The sequence below is a fragment of the Malaclemys terrapin genome, chromosome 4 (genome assembly GCF_027887155.1).
Source record: "Malaclemys terrapin pileata isolate rMalTer1 chromosome 4, rMalTer1.hap1, whole genome shotgun sequence".
NCBI lineage: Eukaryota > Metazoa > Chordata > Testudines > Emydidae > Malaclemys > Malaclemys terrapin.
Genome location: NC_071508.1, coordinates 18,796,214 through 18,822,273, shown reverse-complemented (window position 1 = coordinate 18,822,273; position 26,060 = coordinate 18,796,214). Strand labels below are relative to the sequence as shown.

At 44.3% G+C, this 26,060-nt stretch overlaps 1 protein-coding gene across 7 annotated transcripts in view; it reads left to right on the top strand.

Annotated features, from left to right (window-relative positions):
• ANKS1A (ankyrin repeat and sterile alpha motif domain containing 1A) overlaps nt 1-26,060 on the top strand; it is a 155,438-nt gene that overhangs the window by 105,096 nt on the left and 24,282 nt on the right. For all 7 annotated transcript variants that reach the window (XM_054025503.1, XM_054025507.1, XM_054025505.1 and 4 more), the window contains one exon: nt 3,892-3,998. In XM_054025503.1, coding sequence (XP_053881478.1) covers nt 3,892-3,998 — 107 coding nt within the window. The remainder of the gene's footprint in view (nt 1-3,891; nt 3,999-26,060) is intronic.

Genomic DNA, 26,060 nt, shown 5'->3' with positions numbered 1-26,060 from the left:
TGCACAGACGTTGCCTTCCCATGTGTTGAAAAGGCAAAAAATATCAGGGGTGGGGTAGGGTGGAATGGCTTCCTTGACGGAAACTCAACCCCACCACACTGTAGCTCCCTAGCCCACAGCAGCTCTGGCTGCTGGCACTGGGAGGCAAGACCTGTATGATGTCCGCTGATTTAAAGTGATTTGTCAGGCAGGGTTTCTCTCTCCAAGCCAGAGGAGATGAGTGGTCTCCGTGCAATCAATCAGCCTGATGTAGGTGGGGGGCTTGGTGTACTGGACAGGGAGTGTATCTGGGACTCTGTGAGTTAACTGTGCAGTTAGCTGGAGACACAAGCTTGAAAGGTGGATGGCATTTTACTGGACAAAGAGGGAGGCTCATTAGTATTCTGTATTTGACTAATCAGTTTTAATCCCAGTAGTGCTCAACACTGGCTATATTTCCTGCATCTGAGAGAACTAATGGCTAATTGATTTAGATCTCTTTGCCTATATATCCTGTTTAATGGGCTTGATTTGGTTTATAGCCCACCTTGAGGGATTGGAGGACATTTGGCTAATGGTCTGGCCCATCAGACCCTGTTCCATCCTTCTTTCAGTGCCAATAATTGCACTGCTTGAAGTTTGGCCCTCCTACCTGTGCATCTTGCATCTGAACTGTACTGTCGGACTGCAATGAAGACCAAGAACACAGCCTGTAATTTTCCTGTAGATTTATTATAACATAAATTGGTCATGTCCTCAGTTCCAGACAAGCCCTGTTAAAACACCTGTTAGACCCTGTGCATAAGTACAGTCTACCCTAAGGAAGTTTCTTAGGGTTTGGACCATATCATCCTCTGTGTGGCATCAAGCACACTGTCAGCATTTAAATAACCATTGCCAGGTGCTATTACATGGAAACTTTTTTCCATAACTGGACCCTTCTGGGGTCTCACTCAGCCCTAATACCTTCATGCTTTTAAAGCTTGTTGCATTACCTGGGGAAATGACTATGCGGAATTTAATACCTTGGTCCTGTTTCTTTAAGATTGCTAAAGAGCAAGTGTCATCAGAAATATAATTAGTCTATTTACTCTTGTGTTTAATATCTTAAACCTAGGCCAGACTCTTAGCAGAAATCATAGCTCTGCATATAATTTTATCAGGGTTGGGGGGAGCTGGTTAGATTTAGGACTTGGAGTCTCTCCACTTTCTCTGTAAACTGAAGTTGTGATCAGACTTCTGTTACAGCTGTGACCCAAGGGAGCAATGTAGGGGACTAATTCACTCTTCTCCCACTTATTATATGCAGACATAAATTATTCAAGGGCATCTTATGCTTCTCTAAATAATGCTGGCAGACTTCAGATGTTTGATCTCTGGGATCCCTCCCTCCCCTCACTAGTGTTAAATATCCAAAATCCAGCCTCTCCCCTGACCAGTTTTGCTGGCATCTCAGCGAGTTTCAAGATTTGACTGTCACTCCACTGTTAAAGACAGAAAGGCTGAGTAAATATTTAAAAAAAAAATCCAAGGAAGGAGCTGACATAGCCTCAGTCCCCCTCACTGATGCCCAGCTGCCTCCACACACACTTGTATTAGGGCAGCAGGAAATTTCTGCACCTCATACCCGATAAATTCTAAGCAAATTGCAAATCACTTCAAATTGTCAAAGCAAACCGGTAACATTGTTTTTTGAAAACCAAGCCACGTAGCTCATCATTGAGTAAATATTGAAAAGTCGGCAATTTCAGCTTGACAATTACAAAGCTGCTGTCTCCCTCGGCAGCTTCTATACTGAAGTCTGATCACTGCTGGTACATTAGATGGAAATGCTGGGAGGAGGAGGGAAGGGGAGGGAGAGGCAGTGTGAGAGCAAGAGACAGGACAGGGAGTGGAACAGCAAGCGTGGAGCTCCCTGCCTTCAGACAAAGCGCTCTGCTGCAGCTCTCTGCAAGGGCGCACCATCGATTGCTTGGTACAGACCACAGCTGTCTGGCTACTTACAGACCAGAAATGATAGTGGGGAAGGATGGAGTCCCTGGGCAAACAAGAGCCTGCTGCTTGAATTCCAGGGTTAGATGCTGTTCCTCTGCACGGACTGTGTTAGGCAAGGGAGACGGAAAGCTTTCTTGAGCTCTGCATCTCTGGTGCGGCAGTGTGCGTTAGGCTGGCCAGCTCTCTAGAACGTATTGATCACGGCTTGCTTAGCAGAGGAACTCTCCTGTGGACCAGCGCAGCAGTGGGATCCCTGACTCCAAGATGTTTCTGATAACGCAGTGAGCTCTGTGTTGTGCAGGCATTGCTGTGGGCTGGGGGTGGGAAGGATGTCTTAGACTGTGCAGAGTGACTTCAGTTGATGAGAAGGTTCAAAGCAAGAAACCCCGGGTTCCTGGTCCTCTTTATTTTGCATATGCCCTTGAAAGACGGATGTGCTAGGAAGCTGGAGAAATTCTGCGTGTCTTGCATACCAAATCCTCGGAGTGAGATGCAAAGGTCGTCTCTGAACTTTTCTTTCCTTGGCATATCTAATGTCTTGAGAATTTCTAGAGGAAAGCAACGAGTTACTGGACTCTCTTCTCAGGGTTGGGGAACGAGAGTTTGCCTATATGGTTTCTGTAGGGCATTTGAAGAATGAGTTTCTCATTTATCGAATGGCTGAAAGGAGGTGCTGGGGCATGTCATGGACATGAGCTACTGCAGGAAGAGGGGAGCGTGTGTGTATGTTCGCTTTCCTTTTTATTTTGGCTTAGTTATGGAGCAAAGAACTAAAATGCCTCCTTCCCCAGAGCTGCATTCCATCTGATTGAGTGGCTCGGGCGGCAGCGTCTGCATTTAGATGAGAAAAATGAAGGAAGGTCAAATCCAAGCCTGTGCGGAACACCTGGCAGGACGGAATGCATTGGGTGGAAAATGTGCTGATTCCTCTTTCTCTCTCACCCTTACCCAATGCTGCAGTGTAGCTAGTCACTCCGGTCTAGGATGTTGAATCTGGTGCCCAGCCCGGTCAAAGCAGCCTGAAGGGATGTGGTGCCTCTGGATGGGTGGTAAAATGACAATGCCAGGACTCCTAAACTCAGTCTTGCTGTCACTCGTGCCTCTGCTCCTCGTAACAAAATAGCAGAGAGGACCCGTTACCATGGTTTGCCTATTTCGGGACTGTTTAGGGAAAAAAAGTATAAACTCTTCCTATCTTCTGCTGCAGTTTGTGTGCTTTATTTCTGTCTTGCATGTCTTCCTGTGGACAGCTGTTCTCTAGTCTGGCTGCTGCTACCGCTTTTCTGAAAGTCCGTCGTGTCTGTCTGTCTCTCTCTCAGCTGCATGAAGATGTATTTTCTCTCTAGCTGCTTTGTGCCTCCAGTATTAATGGCCCTTCTTGCTGGCCTGGTGTACAGAATATTGCACCTGAAGTTGCATGGACGAAAGGACCCACGCGGCTGTATGTATTTGTGAGCGCTTTCTCGCCATGGTCTTGCACCTGCACTTCTGACTTGGGATGCCTTGGGTGAAAGTTTGCTGCCCCCTGAGATGAGACAAGGATTTGATCAGCATCCCTCTGGGGGCTGGGCTTCGCTCGTATGCTTGGCAAGAAACGTGCGTAAGCCCAGAAAGCCATGCCTGTAATGCCATGGTCCCCGAAAGGGTTCTAAACAGCTTACTCTTGCAGGATGTTTTTGAGTATAACTGGGATACAAATTAAAGCCTCAGTCCGTGGGCAGCACCAGGAGCTTATTGTCCATGGTCTGTGTGTGCAAGAAGAGTTGTCTACCCTCTGACTTGTACTGTGGTCATAGTTTGGCTTCTTTACAATAGTGACTATGATGTGGCAATGCCATCTCTCTTCCTCAGAGTGCCGCTGCTACCGACTTAATGGTTTTTCCCTTTTCAAGCGTCTGCCGATTCCTCTCTCGTCAGGTTCGCGGATGCTGGAGCAGAGCGTCGGGGAGTGGCTGGAGTCCATCGGCCTGCAGCAGTATGAGAGTAAGCTGCTTTTGAACGGCTTTGACGATGTCCGCTTCCTGGTAAGTAGCTGTTTGGGATTTTGGCCAAGTTTTTCCCCATCCATAAACTTGTTACAAGGCCCTGTGTAATCTGCAGCAAACTGGACCTATGTTCTGTACCAAGGACCCTTGGATTCTGTGGCACTCCAATGAAGCAGCTGCTGGAGGTTCAGGAGATAAATTAAGGAAACATGGAGGGGTAGCCTGGATTATTCATTTTCATATTTAATTGCAGCTAAATCACATTCATCTGCACTCATCAGCAGTGGGGGAGCTATTCCATGCATAAGGGGGTGGCATAAAAGGTTGTTTTGGATAAGTGGTTTTACAGAAAAAACAGAAACCGACAGCACTGGGACCAGGTATCTCCCAACTTCCGTGTAGACAGGATATCTATGCCCTTCTTCCCACATCCTGGGGACCCCTAAGACTGACTGTCTGGTATATTGTGTTCAGTTGAACCAGAGCGTCTAGCTTTTTCCAGACAGATGCTAAGACTTTTGGCTGGGAGGGAATGCTTTAAGAAAATCTGTTGTTTGCCTCCCCATTTGTCAAGCTCTCGTGGAAGTCAGGAGTCTAATCTCTGGGCCTCATGCAACTCTGAGTTGGATTGGGATCTCTCTCACCTGTGCATGTAGCATTCCCCTCACCATTGAGTGTAATTAAAACAAATCTAAATGAACTTATTTTGAAATGAAGGCAACAGGATATGTCTGGATTTCCCAGTCATACAGGGAAGCTTGAACTAAGGGCGCACTTACAACAGGCAACCCCCACTCCCAAGTGGCCTCTTGAGAGTATCCTCAAGGTTTCCATTGGCTTAGGTTAGCCTTTAAAGATGAACCTCTAACAGGCAACCAGTCTTTGCTGGTCTTTTAGGTGGACTCTTAAAGGTCAATTGCAGCTGACGTGTGGCTAGAGAGGTGTCCTCAAAGTGGAGTCCAGAAAGTGTTTTTTGCTTGTGAGTTAGCCCTCAGGGATATCCAGGCTTGGCTTCTCTGGCTTTGCTGGAGGACTGGAAAATGAGGGTCAATTATTTATATGTATTGCCTTTGTGAGTAGGAGCCCTAGTCATGGGTCAGGAGCCCTTTGTAAAAACAGTCCCTGCCCCAGAGAGCTTAAAATCTAAGTAGTGACCTCCCAAGCTGCTGCTTTCCTCAGGGCATGTCAGGAGAGGATGTTGTCGCTCCATCCTCTTGGCTTTGCTAAACCTTGTTAGTGTAATTTAAACCCATTTTAATAGTTGAAGATGGAAGCGAAGCCAAGTTAAAGTCTATTCTGAGTGTGGAGAGAACTGCAGCTCGGGCTTCAGTCCACTTTAATGTCGTCATCCCGCTCCAGTCCACCTGCAAAATCAGCCAAGTTGAGACATGATGCCTCTACTGCTAAGAAAGGGGGGGGGGGGGGAAGGAAAACAGGTTTTTTAAAGTGAAATAAAGGGCATAATACAACTTTCCTTGCTTTGCAGTTCACTTTTAAATCACCTGTATATCTAAAGTTAGTATTGCCACATCCAGAGTACAGTGCTATAGCATTAAATGTGTGGCTAATGCCAAGGTAACATCAGCATCAATGCCTCCACTCTGTGCTAGCCGGGAGTGTTCTCATGGAGGTGGAACTCGCTACTTATAATTGCATGGTTCTGGTCTGCTCTTGATTTGATTAAGAGAAACGCAGCGGCTTTGCTGGAAGAAAGGGTGTTCCAAAGGGAACTGAGGACTGTGAAAGACAACAAGTACAATAATGTATTTGCAAATGGAGGACTTCTAAAATGGTGCGCACTGTTCAGAAAGTCGGAGCTAGTTCAGTCTTCTGTTGCTGGGAGGGAGTTGCTGGTGCTCTCAGAACTGCTTTTGTGCAGATGAAAGTGGTGTACAATACTGGGGTGCTAGATTACTACAGTGAGTTTGACAAAGGCGGATTCCAAAGCGCTGTGCGTGTGAGGGAATTAATCGTGTTTGTGGTCTGAGTGAAGCTTTTCACCCACTTGTGAGCCTGGAACACAGCAGCCATTCAGTGCTGCATGAGGTACTTTGGGAGGTGAGGGGGAAGAGCTGGGAAGACTCGCCTTCCCTGTGGTTTCAACTGGAGAGTTTAGTGAGGCAGAAGATAATTATCTGGTTGGGCTGTAGCCTGGACCACAGGATAAACATTCCTGTGAATGACATGGGGCCTGGAAGGCGCACTTGTATACTGTAAATATAGCACTCTTACCCAGCAAATTTGCTTCCTGTTGAGTATTCAGTCAGGTCTCTTTGCTTCTGTGGCAAATGACTTTCATTCCCTTTGCCTCCGGTTAGCTCTGCAGAGCCAATGCAGCTCTAAGATGGTGTCAGATTTTACTGTAGCTCACGCATCTTCAACAGAGCATCTGCACTGGCCACACTCTATATATATCTGTATCCAGGTGGACATACACTCGTGCGCACTCTCTCTATATATATCTGTATCCAGGTGGACATTTTATCTCAGCCCCTCTTATGTAGGTCTCTTCCTATGACCATAGGTCACTCTTGTCTTTAGCATCTTTCTATTTTTGCCCCCGTGTAAGATTTTCTCCTCTGCCTTTCTGTGAAGGTTATAATTAGAGTTTATTTAATTAATTTTACTCTTACTCTGACCTTTTTGTGCTGCTTGGCTGTCCTGTGTAAATGAAACTGTCCCTTTGTAGGCTGTCTGCAGTACCTTGGACAGCTCCACCAGGCAACAGTGCATAGATAGAAGAATTATAAACCTTTGCCAGTTTCACCAGGACTCTGTGGTTTGAAGAAGCTGTGTCCATTAACCCTTCAGCTGCCTGAAGCATTGGGTGCTCCTGTGTTTCAGGTAGTGTTCACATTAGCAGTGTGCCTAGTGGTGAGAACCAGGCTGGGGGTCAATAGGCTCCGTCCAAAGATTTGACATCAATGCGAGATGGGGCAACTTGATTGACCCCCTCTGGGCTGCTTTACTCATGTGTAAAATACATACCTCTTGTGGGCCGTAAGACTTACTGTTCTTGCAGTCTTGGGATGCTAGCATCTCTGCCCTTCTTTCTTTTATTGTTGCTAGTGCCTCGTTGTGTGGTTGCTCTGGAGATGGTAATGGGCCCCCTGTTCAGATAATTTGTTGGTAGTTTGGCTTTTGTGAAATGGGTGGCTGAGCCTCAGTCTAGGCCCTAGTGCACAGGTGCTTATGTCCCCATACCATGGCTATCAGGCATGGCACTAGTTGACACTGTGGTGCTAGTCTTTGTACAAAGGGCAAATGTTGAGTGGGCATGGAAGTGAACAATCCTCTTGTCCCCCAGAGGGGATCCCTTGAGGTCAGGGTTGGGCACATAAGGGGAAACTCTTACTGCCGTTGTGCCTGTCTTGAATGACTAGAGCCCTTCGCTCTCTAGAACTCAGCCCAGCATTAGGTAGCAAAGAATCGAATTTAAACCCTAGCTACTGGTGTTCCTTCATTACTCGTCCCTCGTTACCAGTGAGCAATTAGTGGGATCTATGTTAGGGCTGGGTTGCCTTTCCTTTGACTGATTGGAGCTTGAAGCTGGTACAATAGGAATGTACAGGCCTTAAAATTCTTCTCCACTTCTTGTTCCAATTTGTTTTCCTGATGCTCATTCATAGTGCAAAGCCGTCAGGTGCTATACATATGAGGGACTCAGATTTAGGAGTATTTTTTCAGTGATGGATTTGCACTAAATCAGATTGAATTATTAAAGAGGTGGTAGATGTTAGTGTTTGGAAGTCTAAGGCAATGGAGTTATCAAAGGTTTCTGATGTATTCCTTAGCCCCCTCAGAATCAGCCTGTACATGACTTTTCTCCATGACTGAATGTTTCCTTTATTAACAGCCTAATTTTTTCAGCTCTAATGAAGAATGTTTCTAACTGAAGAGGGATTTTTTTTTTCCTGGAGTTCTTAAGCCGTTTTTATGTGAGGATTAATCCTGATTAGAGCCTCAGAAGTGAACCTCGAAATATTCAGTGTAAAGAGTAGCAAAGAATGCTGGGTAATGGCTTACAAATTGCCAGATGGGCTATAAGGCTAATTAAGTTTTTTAGTAACAAAAATTAAAAAGTTGGCATCTTTTGATATTGAAATGTTCTTGTTGCTTATTAGATGTTGCATCACATTATCCAAAGTAGATCATGTTGCAGTTTTGTTTTCAGTATGCAAAGAATGTTTCCCTGGATGCCTTAATCCCCAGGTGGCCCATTTGTGAGCAAATAACAGGCTCTTAAACGTTGGGTAAGCAAGAAAACATCACAAGAACAAACAGTTACATGTGTAACTGCTGCCAATCTGTCATATGGTTATAGCGTCCCAGAGCATCTATTTAGTCTAATTTCTCTTTGAAAGGTGTTCAGTTTACAGTCCTGGTTTAAAGCAGAATTTTAAAAAATATTCTAACAAAACTACAGCCTGTTTTGGGGTGACAGGAAGTAAATCCAATGTGTGCTTGTACAATTTCATTTGGCAGTATTAGTTCGTTTGAGCAAAATTAAACATTACAATATGGAAGAGAACACAAAGCTGTTGCAGTGTATTCTGGAGCAGGGAAAACCATTTGCAGTAAATTTCAGTGAATGTTGTGCGGAGTTGAGGGAGGTTATTTAGGGGTTGAGGGAGAAGGGTTATTTATACAACAGAGTTCACTGCCCATGACGGTAAGATGACCTGATCGCTTTAAATGGCTTCCCATGGGAAGCATGAGTAGAAGTAAAAACTCAGTAAGATCACTTGAGGAAACAAAGGGCTCCTAAATGTCACCAATGTGCAGTTAGGAAAGAGGGTCTCTGGATACCTCAGGGTGCGATCTCATATGCAAGGCAGTGTTGGCTGGGTCAGTACTTCAATGGGAGTCCTTCAGGGAAAATCTAGGTAGTGCAGGAGCTGGCATCTCAGTAGGTGACACCTGTCCCTTTACATCAGTACTGAACCAGCACCCCCTGTGGTGTCAGCAGCCACTGTGCTGTGACAGGGATGATTTTTTGAATAAAATGCAAAACCAGGGTCCTGAAAACCTTGGGCTGCCAAAACTCCTGTGATGCTTTTCAGAAGAGCAGTTAGCCCCCAGATGTCCTAGTTGCATACCAGTTTGGGTAATTACTGTTCACCTAAAATCCAGTTGGATCAGGTACTCTTAATTTGCCGTTCTAAACCACTGTGCAGCATGGTTCGATACTCGCTTCGCTCCGAGGATGGGTGTGAAATGATTTCTGAATACGTAGCATGTTAATCATTTTGGGAAGAAAGGTGTTCCATGAATGTAATAGATTTTTTTAGATTAGATGTTACTGATCTAATCTGGGAAGGCAGGAGGGCTCAGGGGGTTTGGATTGAGTTTGTTTGTGGAGTTTCCAAGAATAGCAATCGCGTTGCTTTCACAAGACCAGAGATCAGTAGGTGACCCACAGCCAGCCTCCCTCTCTGGTCTGCAGATGTACAATCAGCCGTATTGCTGCAGTCTAGTAACAGCTCTGTGAAAATCATATCTCCAGCAATGTAGTGGAGTATCAATGTGAGCTGAAAGGAGGTGATCAGTTAGTCTGGGGATCAGCACATTTTCCCCTATCAAGGTGCACTTGTGCCTTTTAATGAGTGACATTGAATACCAAGAGAGTCTTTGGAGAGCTCTTTTTCCCCAGATTTATCATGAAGAGACAACAGTTTGTGACATAAACTGTAATGTGAGCCATGAACCTTATAGGTTTTCCAATAAAAAGAAAAGATGGAGTCCATTTTAGTGAAAAAGCTGTGATGTACTGTAACTGAGGAGAGGAGATTTCTCCCAGTCGCTCCGCTTTTAAGGCTCTGGTTTAGGAATGGAAAACCTCTGCTTATAGCTATGTGTAAAACCCAGGCTTTCTATGTCAGGAGGCTGCTTGGCTTCTGCCACTGCTCAGTCCCACTTTGATGAGAGCTGGTGAAATATGGCACTTACTGCATAGAATTATAGTGAATCTCTCACCTGAACACAGGGTGGATTTGATTTAAATCGTTAGTCAGGAAGACTCTATTTAATCATGGGTTTCTACATAAAAGTGCATTCTTGTTGGTTGTTATAACCTTAATACATATTCTTCACAACTCAGAGATAAGATGTAGGTTTCATTTTTAGAAGGAACACAGTATACATTTAAGTGATTTATTTTGAAAACTTTTCTGATTAGTTTTACAGCTATATCAGAAAATGAATGATTGTTTGGTTATTTCATTTACCTAATTGAAGCAGATATTTATGAAGGCATTGGGAGGTGAACTATCTCCAATTCAGCAGGTTAATCATTAATATTTGGAGGATTTTCTTGCCATGCTGTATTAGGAGGAGAACATCACCAGACATTTGAGTTGTTTTATTTAACTAAAACAACAATGTTATGTGTTCTGGATTTTTTTCTTCAACAGTAAACATATAATAATTTAACAAAACAAGCATATGCATTTTTGAATTTAAACATTCAAATTTTTTAAAATCAGGCTTGTTTTTGTTAAAATTGTTAACTAAAATAGTTAAATGAAATAGTTCAACAACAAAAAAAATTAAATTGACTGTCAGCCAGGTCAATGTGAGAAACTTAAAATACTGGCTTCTGCAGCTAACTCAGTCGTCTTCACCTTCATTTTTCTGTTTGTTCATAATCTGGAAAAGAAAAACCATCTTTCCTGCTTTTTCAGGTCCCAAACGATTTCTCAATTTGGAACAAATTAGTCCAAAGGAAGAAAATATTCTTTCTACACTGGCAGAAGATGCTACTGCTGTTAAAAGTGAGATTCTCACTTCAACAGTCTCTGAATCCAAGTGCTTAAGTGACTTCCATCAGTTCACTGGTGCAACTTTCTTTAAAACATCATCAGCAAACATATTTCTTGAATGGTTCTTATTCCCAAACTGGGTCTCCTTTACGGCCTGCTGCCATTATAGGTTTTCCCTTCTGGTGAGAGAATCATATGGTAGATCTCAAATCAATGAAGGTTACACTCAGAAAGACCTCAAGACTTCTGGAATATGCCACTCAAACAATTTCACTTTTGTTTCTAGTCCCTTCTCACATTTATCGCCAGTCTTCTCCTTGTCCAGATCTATTCCACCCCCAACAATCTTCTATTCATTGAACTTTTTGAAACTTTGCACTTTTAGAGAGAGGTAAGGGATTGACTCTGTGTACACAAATTTGCAGAGGGACAATAGGGTTGAGGTGTGTTATTTCTCACCTCTCTATATTTATTTATTTATTTAAAAACATTTTTGCTGTTAACAAGCATGTTATCTCTGGAGACACAGATCCCCAGTTTGAGAACTGCAAAACTAAGCATCTCTGATGGTATCTTCCAGACTGAGCACTGATTCCCATAGTGTAAATAGAAAGATTAACCTCACTAATCTATATAGAAGCCCCTGGAACCCCATAAGATTGGGTCCCTAATCCATGAACTATTGGAACTCCATTTACAAAACGTTCTTAAATGTTACATGAATATATTGTCTCATACTATAGAATTAGAATTTATAATCTCTATTCCATGATGAGATATCTTTGAGCTATAATGGATCTTAATTAAAACTATCTTTAGATAGGTTTTTTCCTCAAAGCATTTTATCAAAAAAATCTGATTTTAATTAAAACAATTTTTGATTGATTTTTGTTTATTAAATAATTGATTTTTATCCACCCTGCCTGAACACTATTTGGATCCAGAAAGAAATGGGCTTTTCTGGAGGAACACAGATTTCTTTGGGGATTAATTATTTGTTGATTTTCATAAACCAGCAATGACGCATACAAAAGAGTAAATGACTTACAGCTTGTATATGTTTCCAAATATTGCATGCTTCATGGGCTCTCCAACAGAATTGTGCAGTTTTGTAACTTGTCAAATCTGCAAGATCAGACAATACTTGATCTAACATGTTAAGATGGGGGTACCAGTAATAAAATAGAAGACCGACATGAATAGCAAGATGAATGCAGTGGTGGTGTTGTAGCTGTGTCAGTCCCAGGATATTAGAGAGACACGGTACCCTTAAATATCTAGGAGAATTGTGCTCTGGGTTCGTCTTAGAGTTCTTTATAGTAGGTGGTGTCGAGAGTTGTCGGTTGGCCTCGCTAACATAATCTTCGTGGTTGAGGACTATGATGGCGTTCCCTTTGTCTGCTGGTTTGGTCACTACCAGGAGTTTAAGGATATCATCAAATCTTTGCCCAAACAACTCCAAGAGAAACACTACAAACTCATTTCCCCATGAACTCGCCTCAGAGATCTTCTACATGCTTCCTGAGATGCACAAACAAGGGAACGCTGGCAGAACCATCATATGCTGGCCACAGCAGTCTTACTGAAGGTACATCAAGACTCGTGGAAACCATCCTCAAACCACTCGGTGCACAAAAGGCCAGCTTCCTCCACAACACAACCGACTTCCTCACAAACCCCGCAACATTAACAACCAGACTCAGAACACCATTCTTGCCACCGTGGATGTCACTTCCCTACCGACCAACATCCCTCACAATCACGGCATAGCTGCCTGTCTCAAATATTTACAAGATAATGGACAACCCTCAGACATTCACCCAAAACACATCACCAAACTCATCCATTTCTTCCTCACCCATAACAATTTTACGTTCAACAAAAAACATTTTGTCTAAATGATGGGGTCAGCCATGGGTTCTAGGATGTCTCCTTAATATGCCAACCTCTTCATGGGCACCTTGAAGAATTTCTGGACAAATGCCCCACGAAACCAATGATATACCTGAGATACATCAGTTATGATTTCATCCTCTAGACAGTCAACTGAAACTCCCTCATAGATTTCCACCACAATTTCAACAACCACCACCCATCCGTTAAACTCTTTGGAACACTCCCACACTAGTATAAGCTTCTTGGATACCATGATCAGTGTCAGCAGCGGAACCCTACAGGCAACTATATACAAGAAACCCACGGATCACCCCACCTACCTTCATAGATCCAGTAACCACCCCCAACACACCAAGAAATCTGTTATCTACAGCTATGCACTCAGATACCACATAGTGTGCTCCAAGGAGGAAATCAGGGATATGCACCGTAACATACTCAAAATCATCTTCACCAGAGACACCACACCAGAGAAGATCACATCATGGATCAGGCCACCCAGATGTCCTCAGAACCAGCTTAAATACAGAAATAAAACCTCTTCTAACTGCATACTTCTAGTTGTCACCTACCACTGCACACTGGAACGCATACACGGTATTGTCAAATAACTACAACCCAAACTCAATGGGGACCCAAACTCAAAATCTTTCCTGAGCCCCCTCTTCTGGCCTTCAAACAACTCCCATCCCCCAGCCTCTCCAAGCTCATTATCAGAAGCAAGCTCCCCACAGACCAGGACACATCAACTCAAAGCGACACCAGATCCTGCCAGAAGAAAAGAAGCATAACCTGCAGACCTATCTCAAATGCTACAGTGATCAGTGCACCCCACAACACACCTTTCAAGATTCATGCGTCTTACACATGCTTGCCACATTGTGTAGTGAATCTCATCCAGTGCACTAAATGCCCCAATAACAACTATGCAGGTGAAACCAGACAATCACTATATTCTCGAATGAACTCACACAGGAAAATGGTAGACACAAACTCCCTATTACCTGTGAAAGAACACTTTCCACAATGTGATCACTCTGTATCTGACCTCTCAGTCCTCATCCACAAAGGAAACCTGCACAATTTTGCTAGTCACTAAAAATCATGGTCTTAATAAAGACATTGGATTTCTGGCTTATTACAGCAATCTGTAACCCACTAATTCCACTTTTTGTCATACGATTCAAGGGAAGTTAATGGGCCATTCACCTTTAATGGTCCCTTAGCTCATAGTTTAGTATAAGTAGTTAAAATATCTGTTCAACCTCTTATTTAGCTGTGACCCTTTTAGTACCTTTCCCAGATCTGAGAAAGGGCTCTGTGTCTCTCTCACACAAACAGAAGCTGGTCCAATAAAAGATATTACCTCACCCACCTTGTCTCATGAATAGGGAGAGAAAGGGAGGAGGAGACAGGGAGTGCGGGCAAAGGAGAGGTTAGCTGTAATGGAGGTCTGGCATTCTTTGAGCCATCTCAACATTTCTATCCTAAAGTATCTAGGAATGGGCTCCAAATTTCTTTGAAATCTTATATGATTGCTCTCCTCACCTGTAAGAGATTTTTTTTTTTCTGACTGCAAACTCAGACCGGTCCGGATGCCACTGCTCTGTTCTGGGCATAAGCCTACGCTTCCACTGCTGTAAAATTATGCGCTTAAGTGATCATTGCAACTCCAACTCTCTGTGGCAGAGTTAAACCCAGTTTAGTAGGTAAATAAACCTAGGATATAATTTTCATCTGAGATTTGACTGCCGAAGCTGAGCACTATTTAAACTCCTGCGTAGAACCCCACAAATTTGATCTGTGTTTAACACTGTGCTGATAGCCTGAAAGCTTCCTCAAAGTTTCTCTTCACACCAGTGCCTCAGTTGCTGTTTCTCTTATTAGGAAACAATGCATAGCCTCCTATCATTTATAATCCTAATTGTGTTCCTGCTTGCGATAGGAGGAAGACTCTGTATGTTCATGCCTATCACAGGAATACTGTTGCTTTAAGTTTAGGGATAGTTTGTCAACTTGTTCTCTGCTGGTAGCCAGAAAAACTGAGGAAGGAGAGGGAGGGACTGAAAGCATTGATGATGTGATGAGTGGAGTTAAACATGACCTTGGCACAGCCATGGATAGTATGGAACACCATCCCTAATGGGATGTTGCCTCTGCATATGAAGATTTGTAGGATTGAGCCCATTGGCGTGTCATGTCTGTCCCAAAATGGTCTCAATATTTGAATTCCCATGTTAATTTTGTTTGTTTAAATATTGCCCTGCTGCTTGCAACCCAAACCTTGTGGCATTTCAAAAACCTTCAAGTAAAACAGACTAGTTTTATAGTGAAATGCACAAAGGAAACTTCTTGAATAGTTAAACTAGACTTCGATAGCTATTTGGGGTTTAATCCAACAGGGCATTTGTAACATACATGGCACGTTTAGCAACGTAGTCCTTTTTGTTCGGGATTGCAACCATCCATATTTTTCCTGGGCTGCTTTCTACTAGAGGTGGACCTGAAAAGAGCAATCTCATGCCACTTATTTCAGGCTGCACTTAATCTGTGGTCCTAGGAGGAGCGGGGGAAAGGTTCAGAAATGGCTTTTGGCCTAGTTTTCCAGAATGAGGCCCGAGTTCTCCCTTAAATGCTATGATACAGCCACTAAACTGAAGCACAGTTATGTCTCTGGAGAAGACCCCTTATTCCTCTTCCTAGGGAATGTTCTTATAATAGCTCTATTTCAATAATTCTGAACAATGCTATAAAAGATGTTCACTGATCATTCGTCTTATTACTCTTCAGCATGAGTCATTTAGTCCAAGGGGAAGGCCTTCCCTCCGTCACCCCTTCCCTAACCACTGTGCTTGCCTTCATTGCTGCATTTCTGGCTGGGGGCAGTTGAATTGTGACATTTCCTTTTAGTATAGGGCTTTGATTTGGTGAGCAGCTTGCTTTTCTAGGGAAGGATTTTTAAAAAATAAAACGTAGCTTGCCGTTTTAAATTCTGCTTCCTTGATTTCTAACCCACTGGAATGTTTTCCTTAGAGAGAAAATAGCGTGGTTGTTTTTTTAATTTGTGTGATGGATAAATCCAACCTAATTGCAGTTGCTAGTTAAACATAACTCAGTTGTATCGTGCTGACCTTGCCCTAGCAAATGTAGCTTTTGCAAATAGGATAGAATGCCAGGCAGACTTGCATGCCAAGCAGCATTCTTATTATACTATTAATGAATCAAACCCATGAGCACATCCAACAATCACCAGCCCCACTGATTTCCAAATGGAAGAACTTAACAGCTGCCTAAACTCAGAGCTTCCAGGCAAGCTATTGCCTCATCCCAAATTTGGGGAGCCAGGTAGTGGGCCAGATCAATAACACCCATAGAAATTAAAAATAGGAGAGCTCCTGGTGGTTCATTCAGTGTTAAATAGTGTGGCTCGATTTAAAGAGCCAGACAGTTGGTTTTTGACCAGTAATTGTAGCTATGCTAGGGAATAATCGAATCTCATGCTTCAGGGCAGAAGCTAATCACAGGGGTCAGGAAGGAATCTCCACCTCCTTAACCTCCATGTCTAGCACTGCATGAGTGGCCAGGTCCCTTATATTTTTCAGGTATTTTTAAAGGCTTTTTCCTTCCCCTGAAGTACTGAGTATTTGCAGCTAGACAGCTTAACAGGTTAACAGTCTGAGCCAGTGGGGTACATCTCCCGTTTCCTGGTCGTTGCACATTTGTATTGTGGCTGTATTTTTTTCAGTGCAACTATATTAAGATCTTGTGAAGAAAGTTAGCTTAATGAAATGAAGATTCTTTTGTCTTTTTGCTCAGGCCTGGATTCCTGGAGAATGTGTACAAAGCACCTAACCGTGATTCAATGAGACAGCGTCAGAAGCAGAAATCTGTTCTCCTCATGTAGTGCCTTGGGCTCCTAGGACTTCATTTTTTAATTGGAGGGCATTAAAGAACAGGGTGTTCGCAAATAATTCAGAGTTCTGACATTAATTTGACTAAATGTAATTTAGTGTCAAATCAGATTAGCCTGCAGTGATCTTCATTACAGAAGCGCTTTCGTCTTTTCCTGTCCTCCTCTTTCGTGTATGTGTGAGCAGAATGCAGAGCTGAGGCACTGGCTTGATGGAGCAGAGCTGAAATACAGGTTTATTGAATGTCTGCCAGGCTTTGTTCACTTTGGAATACATATTCCAGGTAGCACTGTTTGGAGAGAGCTCTCGCTGCTGTTGAGAGAGGGTCAGATAGACCCAGAGCTGGCTTGTACGGAGCCACCTCTCCTTCGCTTTGAGAATCTGTTTACTTGGGTGCTAGAAGACAGTGCTACTATCCTCCCCTATGCCTGAGATCAGCATGCATCACTCTGGAGCATGGCCAACCCCTGACATCCTGAATCTGGGAATTCTAGGTTTGTTTTGCACGCTCAGCTCATGTAACTCCCTGGCTCAGCATGCACCCCATTGGGCAACTGCCAGCCTTTTAACATGATCTGAGAAGCTCTGTCCTAAAGCGTTTTCTGTATTTTTTTTATGAAGCTTGTCATTCTATGGGTGCAATGTGGGAAAGACTTGAGTTACTTGTTCATTCCAAGAAAGTCCTACACTGAGTGATCTGCTGGTGAGTCCATATGCGTGTAAGGTTTTGTTGCTTTGACATGCAGTAAACATTGCCCACATTGGGGATTTGAGCTAGTTACAGCCATTGGGACAGCTGCATCAGTGGAAACGCCAAGTAAAACAGTATTTGTGTTGATCTGCATTAGTGCTGCTTGTCCTGGTTTCAATCAGGAGTGAGCTTCACTGATGCAAATCAGTTTTTGGCCAATCTACTCTGTGGGTTTGTACTGGGGCAGTTACGCTGCAGACTTGCCATTGAGGGCTGTAATAGGGGCAAATCCCCATTGTAGATAAGGACTCAGTATAATGAGGTCTCTGTCTTTGATTCAGTCTCTCCAAGTCCCCATCTGCATAGTGAAATTTGCTGTCCTGAAGACGTTTTTGATATGTGGTCTTGTAAACCATTTCAAGTAACTGTTTTTTGCTGGTTGCTGTGGATGGAGCAATTTAAAGATGGAGGCCAGTGGGACTCTGCCTCTTGCCTGAGATCTCAGATGGAGTCTGTCAGAGCTATTTTCTAGATTAGGCAGTAATCTGGAGCTGAGCAGGGTGTTTTCCCCATGTACAACTGGATGGCAGCATTGTCACCTGAAATGGTTTTCATTTATTTTACAGCGTAGCTGGTGCCCAAGAGTTGATTAGCCAGGTTATATGGCATTATCTATCATTCCCCACCAGTGCTAATGTGTCAGGAACACACTTTTGCTGAACGGCAATACAGGGCACTTCCTACCAGATGTCAGTGGAGGGCTTTGAAATAAAGGGAGAGGAACTTGGTCGCTAGACTGATTGTGGTGGCCTGGATGAGTCTCCTTGGAGATGTGTGGAATTGAATCCTCCTTTCACGCTGCACGACTGCTCTTCAGAAAGGTGTCTGAGCGAGCCTCGATTCATGCTGTGAAATGTTATCTTTTTGACAACTCTCCGGTGAGCTCTGAGAGTGCAGCTTGGAGAGTCAAGAATTTTGCTTTTCTCCTAGATGGTGTGTGTAGTTTGTCCCCTGGAGGGGGCGGCATGACTCATTCAGCCACTGCGTGATCGGTGGAATGGCACTGGGGCATAGTTGTACAACAGCATTGGGCCGGAAGAGCCTTTGTGCAAGCTACTGGATAAGGTGGATCAAGCAACACCACAGCAAGCATCTTGAGTGAGGGTTTTATAAACCTTATCCAGAAAATTGAGTGGTGTTGCAGGGAAGCAAGTTGTGTAATGGGAGCTCATGTGTTGGAAACGGGGAGAGCAGGAGAAGGATCTTAGTGAGGGAAACGCTCTTTTTACCAACAACCCACACACCAGTGAAGACATGACCTCTTATTTATATTATGGTAGCATTTATGAGCCCACAGTCTTGGGCTGTGACCCCGCTGTGCTCGGTGCTTCACAAACACAGATTGGACTAGACCGGCCCCAAAGAGCTTACGATGTACGTTGAATCCCTATATAAAGATGGCTTATGAAGTATCTGTGGGCTGTTCACCAGGACATTTATTGTAGGCCATACTCTGTCCCAAGGCATTAGATTGATCAGTGAATTGAAGATGTAGAGTGCTCCGTATTATCTTACTGAAGCACAGGGTACCCTATATTGCTGGGTGTGCTGTCCTGGGGCCCAATCCTGCCTCGTGCTGAGCTCCCAACAACTCCTGCTGAAAATGGTGATTGTCGAGGATACTGTTCCTGTGGCAGAATCATGACAGTAGGAGAAGCATTTCTCTGTCCTTCATCTTGCCACAAGTTCATCAACCTTCGGATCTGTGTTTTATTTTCCTCTGCTTCTTCCCCTGTTGATGTCTGTAGTTGTAGTTCAAGATGCACACAGGAAAGGAAACACACATTTAGTTGAGGGCACAAAATAGAGCCCTGGTTATTCACAGAGCGTTGATTACAGAATGGCTAATACACAGAACCCCGTAAGAAATCTGAAATTAGCATGCAGCCATTTCATTTTTGCTTCATTTTTTTTCCCCATACACATTGGGATTGTTAGTGGTAACGGAGGGAATTAGTCATGGTTGTCAACTTCAGGCAATTTCATTGAGGGGAAGAAAAAATGTACTGCTGCTTTAATGGCATTTTTAATGCTTATTGGCCCCCAAGCTACTAATGAATTGAAAGTAAGTATTCTCTGAACTGCCAGTTTTGGTCCACCTACTTTGCTTGGCAAAATCCACTCTGTGCAATGGGTGGCATGAACTTCAGATTGTTGGTGGCAAACTTTTAATACCTTCAGACTCTGTACCAGCACTTCTAGATATGCACTGGGAAAGCAAGTGGTTGAGGGGAAAGCAGGATGTAGAAAATATGGAGGAGGAGTGTGTCCTAGTGATTAGAGCAGGGACGTAGGCACCAGAGCTTTTGGGTTCTAGTCATGACACTGCCACTTGTTTGTTGCAGTAAATCATTTGAGGCCTGATTTTTCAGAGGTGCCGAGCCTCTAGCTGCCTTTAGTTGGAGACATGAGTGTTCAGCACTTGTAAAAATCAAATCCTTAGCCTCTCCGTTTCTTTTCCTCCATCTGTAAAATGGCAGGTAGTGCTGCCCTCTGTGTTCTAAGCAGTGAAGGTTTTCAGTGAAAAGCCATGAAGTGCATAACTGTTGTACTACATTTTGACTGATCAACATGTGTGTTTGTTTCTAGGACAAGCTGCCAATTAGCCCATTAACAAGGGTGAGGCTGATTTTTATTCTGTCAAGGTGTAGTAATACTTAGTACTTCTATTCTCCAAGTGCAAAACCTCCCCACTCTCCTAAGAAGCAGGCATATACCACTATTCCCATTTGAAGATGGGGAACAGAGGCCAAGGGGGCACTGTGACTTCCCTGAGAACACAGAGGGCATCCGTATCAGAGCCAGACTTAAGGACTCAGAGTTCTTGGCCTCCAGTTCCATGCTTGGATGGGTTTGCACACCCGGACTGCACAGGTGAAGTGTGATTGCATGAGGCTAAATGTGAAGCTTCCATAGCCTGCTGGAAAGTGTAGCTTTCATGGCACTAACCTCAGACGGAGGCTGGGGCAAGCTATTTCCTTCTGAACTGAATTGCAGTATTGTCACACTCCCTGAAATAGCTTCCCTTTATCCAATCTTTCCAAATTCAGCTACTTCCATTACGTTCAGAATGCTGCCCTTTAAGACGCTGTTCGACCCTGCAATTGAACAGTTTTTACAAGTCTGGCAGCAGCAGCAAATAGGAGCTCAGATGGCAGAGCTCAGAGCTTCAGATCCTCTTGTGAGGCGTGTAATTGATGCTGCTGCACTAGAAACTGGTGGGTTACGCCAAGTACTTCGATTTGTTACCGAAGTGTGGCTGGCCTTGAGATCTAGAGTCAGGTTGTGATGCCATGTGGGGAGTCTGTGTAGGGCCCCCTTTGCTGTCCAGAAGGGACATGGTAGATGTGCTCAGTTCTGAGTGTGCAGCGGGGAAGTGAAAGTGCTTCCATCCACTCTGTGATGAGAGTGGGAGGCAGCACAGCTCCAGCTGGAACAGAGAGCCTCAATGTCTGGGCCTTTGGAGGTGGCAGGGTTGGGATTTCAGATGACATCACACACTGCCTTCCTCCAGAACAGAATTTGTACTTTCCAACCACCTTGAGGTGCTCTTCGTTGGGTACTCACCAGCTTTCCTGGAGTTGCAGAGCTATCCAGCAATAGGCATGCAAAAAGCAGCTATAGACTTCAGATACAGCAATCTGTGTAGCATTGTGGTCTATGTGGGATGAGTCTGCTATCCTCTGTTCAATTCCCAGCAAACTGATCACCAAAAAACCCACAACAGATCACAAATGCCTCTGCGACCAGCAATAATTTTCCCCTTTGGCCGTCTTAGCAAGGCCCATGGAGTCTGAATTCCCCTGTCATCCCTAGGGGAGCTCCTTCCAGGTCCGAATTGAAACATGCTGGCGGAATGGTTTGGAGGAAGCTTGCTTTGGCTGCCACCTGTTCTGTATTTGTGCTAAGGATAAATAGAGGTCTCCAGGGCAGTCATCCAACATCTTTTCCCAGTGCTAAGTTCATAAAGTCTGTCAAGTTTCCATCATAAAATTTAATGGAAATGATTTCACCAGCAGGGTTTATCATGTCTCTCAAAGAAAAGTGACATAAGGTGGTAATTCTAGCGGCTGTGCAGAGATCTCGGATTGAGGGTGGGCATTGCTCTGTTACTATTCATGCTGGTCAGTGAGTTAGCAAATGTCTAGCATCTTGGGTAGAGAACTAGTCAAGCAGCCAAGTAATACTCTGCAGAAAGTGAATCGATAGTAGAGATTCTGGACAATGCAGATTCACCTGTGCCCTCTCAAATGAAGATTAAAGGCAAGGGGGTTGCTTTGACTCCTGTAATGACTGGACCAGGCTATCTTTTCTGTTTCCTGGATCCTGTTCAATCTGGCAAAATTACGATGAGGTTCCTCATTTGCTATTTTAATAGTTAGCATTCCCTATACCCGGTCTGTCCTGCCATCCAGGGCCTGTCTTTGGAGTGCAGGCTTGCTAACAGAAGCAGAGCTCATATTAGTGTGAATTTAGCTGAGCAGCTGGGACTCATTAAACTGTTCTGTCTGGATGAGGCTACATGTCCGACGCAGAACTCCTTTTGCCTTAGGCTTTTCATTGGCTGGAGAGGGAGGATGGAATGAGGCCAGACTGTGCGTAAGACGCAGCATGTGAAAACTGGGTAGTTAAGTGCTTGCAGAGTGCCCTGTTGGAGGAGAAATTCTGGCAGATTTCAGCAGCTTTGCTTTTGCCATTTCACTTTGGGCTCACTAAACAGCAAGGGGAGGCTATCTTGGCACAACATGGTCTTTGACTTTGTGCTCTTCCTTTTAATGAGACACCTGAAGATTTACAGGCTGTCTAATTACAATGCAATACATCAAGCGAGACTGAAGCAGACCCTCTCTTCAAAAGCTTGTACTTCCATAGGCAGGTCAGGTGCATAATTAGTGACTCATTGCTAAGGGATCACAGATTAGCATCTTCTTGAACCCTGCCCTGTAGCCTACTGTCTATTTTCCACTGTTTAGAAAGTACCTAGCAAGCTGGGAGCACTACCACAGTCTAAATAATAATGCTTAGTCCCCCGTGGCTGGGGGAAAGACAAAAGACAGCATTTCAGTTGTCAAGATGATTGAAGAGTAAAGCTGCTGTTTAGAAGGTGCTGTCATCAATGGCTTGTATTCCCATAGTCAGAACACCACTGGTGTGTGTATGCACCCCCCCTACACACACACCTATCTGTACCAGTGTTCTCACCCCAGGAAATGTTTGTATTGCATTGTTGGCTTTGATGTGAAGGGGATGCTGCTCAGGTGTTCCAGTGCTAGCCTTTTGGACTTGCCTGTCACTTCCTTTGGAGGAGCTCAAAGCACTTCAGACGTGGAGTTTAGGCTGAGCCTTGCCCGCACTGAATCAGATGGTTATCCCTACTGTACAGACGAGGAAAATGAAGCAAGGACTAGGGATGTGATCTCCTGGCTCTCAGTCCTGTAGCTGAACACTAGGAAAATCCTGTAATAGCAGAGCCTCTCCCCAGTTCATGCTCTTTGTCAGTCACAGAAATGGTACGTTTCATGTTTATCAATAAAACCTGCAGTTGGGAAGTAGGCCTGTTCAGTAACATTCTGGTTCTGCCTGGCAAGAGAGGATTTCCAGAGATTCTGTAATAAAAGCAGTCTGAGGGGAGATTTCCATATACATATCATGGTCCTGTATCAAAATTCTGCACTGGTGCAAGCATGATTGTTTTAGGGACAGCTGCTAAACAAGCCAGGGGAAAAAATGATTTGTGACTTCTATTCTCTGATGGAGGAATGGAGTTGTTCTGTTCCATTTGGGAAAAAGGAGTAAGATGAGGGGCTGGGCTCCTGCCATAGAATTCAGATTTTTGTGCATGTTAGGGTCCATGTGCAGCATTGAACGGTTTGTGTGTCACAGCCTGGAGAAGTTCACGAGGTAAGAAGCACATGTTACCAGGAATCAAGTCTGAAGTGTGGGTTTTCTAGAAGTTTTTTATTATAATTGGCATTTCTGGGCCTGCTGCTGGAGGGAGCTCGCTCGGTGGGCAGTGGGAACAGTAGGAGCAATGCAAGAGCCCTGTGAAAGTGACTATTCCCAAACTTGTCCAGTAATGGTCTAGAACAGTCCTTGAAAGAACTAGCTGTAGTGGGTTGAGCACAGGGTTGGGATCGAGGGGAGACTCATACAGCCATTTGCTGTGTGGTGTTTGGCAAGTCACTTGCACAATTTGTTCCGCTGAAAGGGAGTCAGGCCATTTACCTGTGACCGCAGTGGAAGAACCTCTTCTTCTGTAACACAGGTGTGATGCTTACCTGTTGGACAGGAGCATAGTGAATATTATCAGGTGCTTTGAAGATGGAAGGCCCTGGATAAGGTGTCTCATATTGCTAAAAAGTAACGTTAATCCTCAGGGTTTTTTTCTGATAATTTCCCAACCCACTTAAATAGTGATTGTAAATAGGATTTCTGTATAGTTAGTGTAAGAAATAGCATTACTTTGTAATAAGATGGTTGTCTCTAGCATTAGGCTTAGAAATGCCCCTTGTAAATAAACTGTTTGTGCTTTTTTGCCTTGTGAACTACTGGGTCCAGTTTTGCTTCTGTACAAGCCTTCCTCTGTGCAAAAAAACCTGATTGGTTTAGTCATGAAGTTTACTGGATTCCTCATAAACTGAATTGAGCTGGAGAAGGAGAGAATACACAGAGAAAGGAAGGGAATGAGGGAAAGGGATTCAAGAACAAGTGAGAAGCTTTGTGGGTGACCTGGAAGAAGGTGATGAGTATGCCAGAGGGGGAAGAGGGAAATCACAGCTGAGGTTGTTGAATGTCTCTCTGGTGTCCTTGGGTGAATCTTACTCAGGGAGGGCTTTAGTAGGGATCAAGTTGTTGGGCTTATGGGAAACAGTGAAGACAGAAACACAGTAAGGAATGTGGCGGAACTTAAGGAGAATAAATTTATAGTGGAGGAAGTGTGGTCACAGGACTTTCTCCAGAGGTGCTCAGAGGACTTGTATGTAGGGTGTGAACCTGGGTTGGGGGGATGGGCTTTTCAGGGGAGAGTGAAGCAGAAGGATTGTACAGATCAGTAGAAGGCAGGACACAAGCTGTGACAGAGCCGTATGGGAGACATGAGCATGGGTGGATTAGAAACCATGGAAAGGAATTGGGGGAAGGTCAGGCAGGTGAACATGAAGGCAACAGCTGTGTATCTTGACAGAATGTTCCTGTGGATAACACATTACCATGGACAGTTGGGAGACTGAAGAGGAGCAGCTCATTCATTTGGTTGGCAAAAGGTTAAGATTTTTAGTCTTTGTGTTTAATTTCCTTTAATGGCAGATTATTTTTTATTAGAGATGGAATCTGGATGGGTTTAAAGGACACTCCTCGAAGCTGCGTATCACTTACAGGAAAGACCATAATGATTGATTGGAAGCTGTTACGCTCTCTACTTGTTAAGTCCCCTTAGTATGCAGATGGGCCCTGAGGGATTTTAATGCAATGCATAAAAATGAGAGATGGTGAGGAGAAACCAGCTTGGTTCATAAAACATGCTTGGCTTGGCTTTATGCTCATGCTTGGCTTGAGGGCCAACCCAACGTTCCTAAGCCTGCTCCAGCAAGAGGGGGCAAATCCATTGCCTCTTGGGCTCAGCCCTCGCTTGGGAATCTTCTGCGTAAGGCAAGTGTTCACAGCAGAACTATTGGCTACCAGCCCTGTGCTTAGACAGCTGTTGAGAGACTGGAAATGTGCTCTGTCTTTTGAAATGAGCATGATTCAAAATGTAAATAAGGTCTACATCTACATTAAAACAAAACAAGTGCAACCATTGCACTTGTTTCATTCATTCGGGCCCAAATAGCTCTTCCTGCTGCTTGAGTTAATGTCACTTGGAAAAGGTTTGGTACCCTGTAAACCACGTCCTGGGGAGTGTGTGCGTGCATGCGTGCAGCTTGCAACAGTGGCACTGAATTCTTGATGGCCGAAGTAAAGAGTCTTGCCCCAGTGTTGGGCTAGAGAGGACTGAGCATGGTACTGGGAGCCAGGAACTCCCGAGTTTGAATCCTGGCTCTGACACCAGCTTGCTGTGTGAACTCAGGTAAGCCAACTGACCTCCTCTGTCCCTCTATAAGCTTTGAGAAACCCCAAGAGCGAGATCCTCACCCTGGCTCCAGTCCTTTGATGCCATGCAAAGGACCCTAAAGGCCCCATTCCTGGCTGGGCTGGGGAGATTCCAGACAGCACCAGGAGGCTGCTCCAGCCCAGCTCAGACAGGTGCAACGGTGTCTTAAAGATCCCTCAGCTTCCTACTCCCTCCCCCCCCCCCCCCCCCCCGAGACACGGCACAGACTCTCACCCCACATGTGGGTGGGAACAGTGTTGGGTGCGTTTTAGTTGTAGGCCGTAGCCGTTCACAAAGCTGGGTGTAACTGCTGCCCATGAGAGCAAAACCTGGTTGCCCTAAGAGGTGTCCAATGCTGCTAATACTTAGCCTTGTTTCCCTCTCAATTCCCCCAGCTGGCGCAAATTATATGGCTCCCCAGCCTACTATTCTCATAGAGCTTTGATTGTTTCCCACCCCGTTGCTGCTCTTGTATCCCAGTGGAGACTGTAGGAGATTAAATTCCTGAAGGGCCTTTCTTTCCTTTTGACAGGGTTATGTATGTTTTACAAGACAACTGTTCGCTATACAGAAGCCAGCATAAAAAACGAGGAGTACTTGTGGCACCTTAGAGACAAACAAATTTATTTGGGCGTAAGGTTTCGTGGGATTGAACCCATTTCATCGATGCATGGAGTGGAAAATACAGGAGGA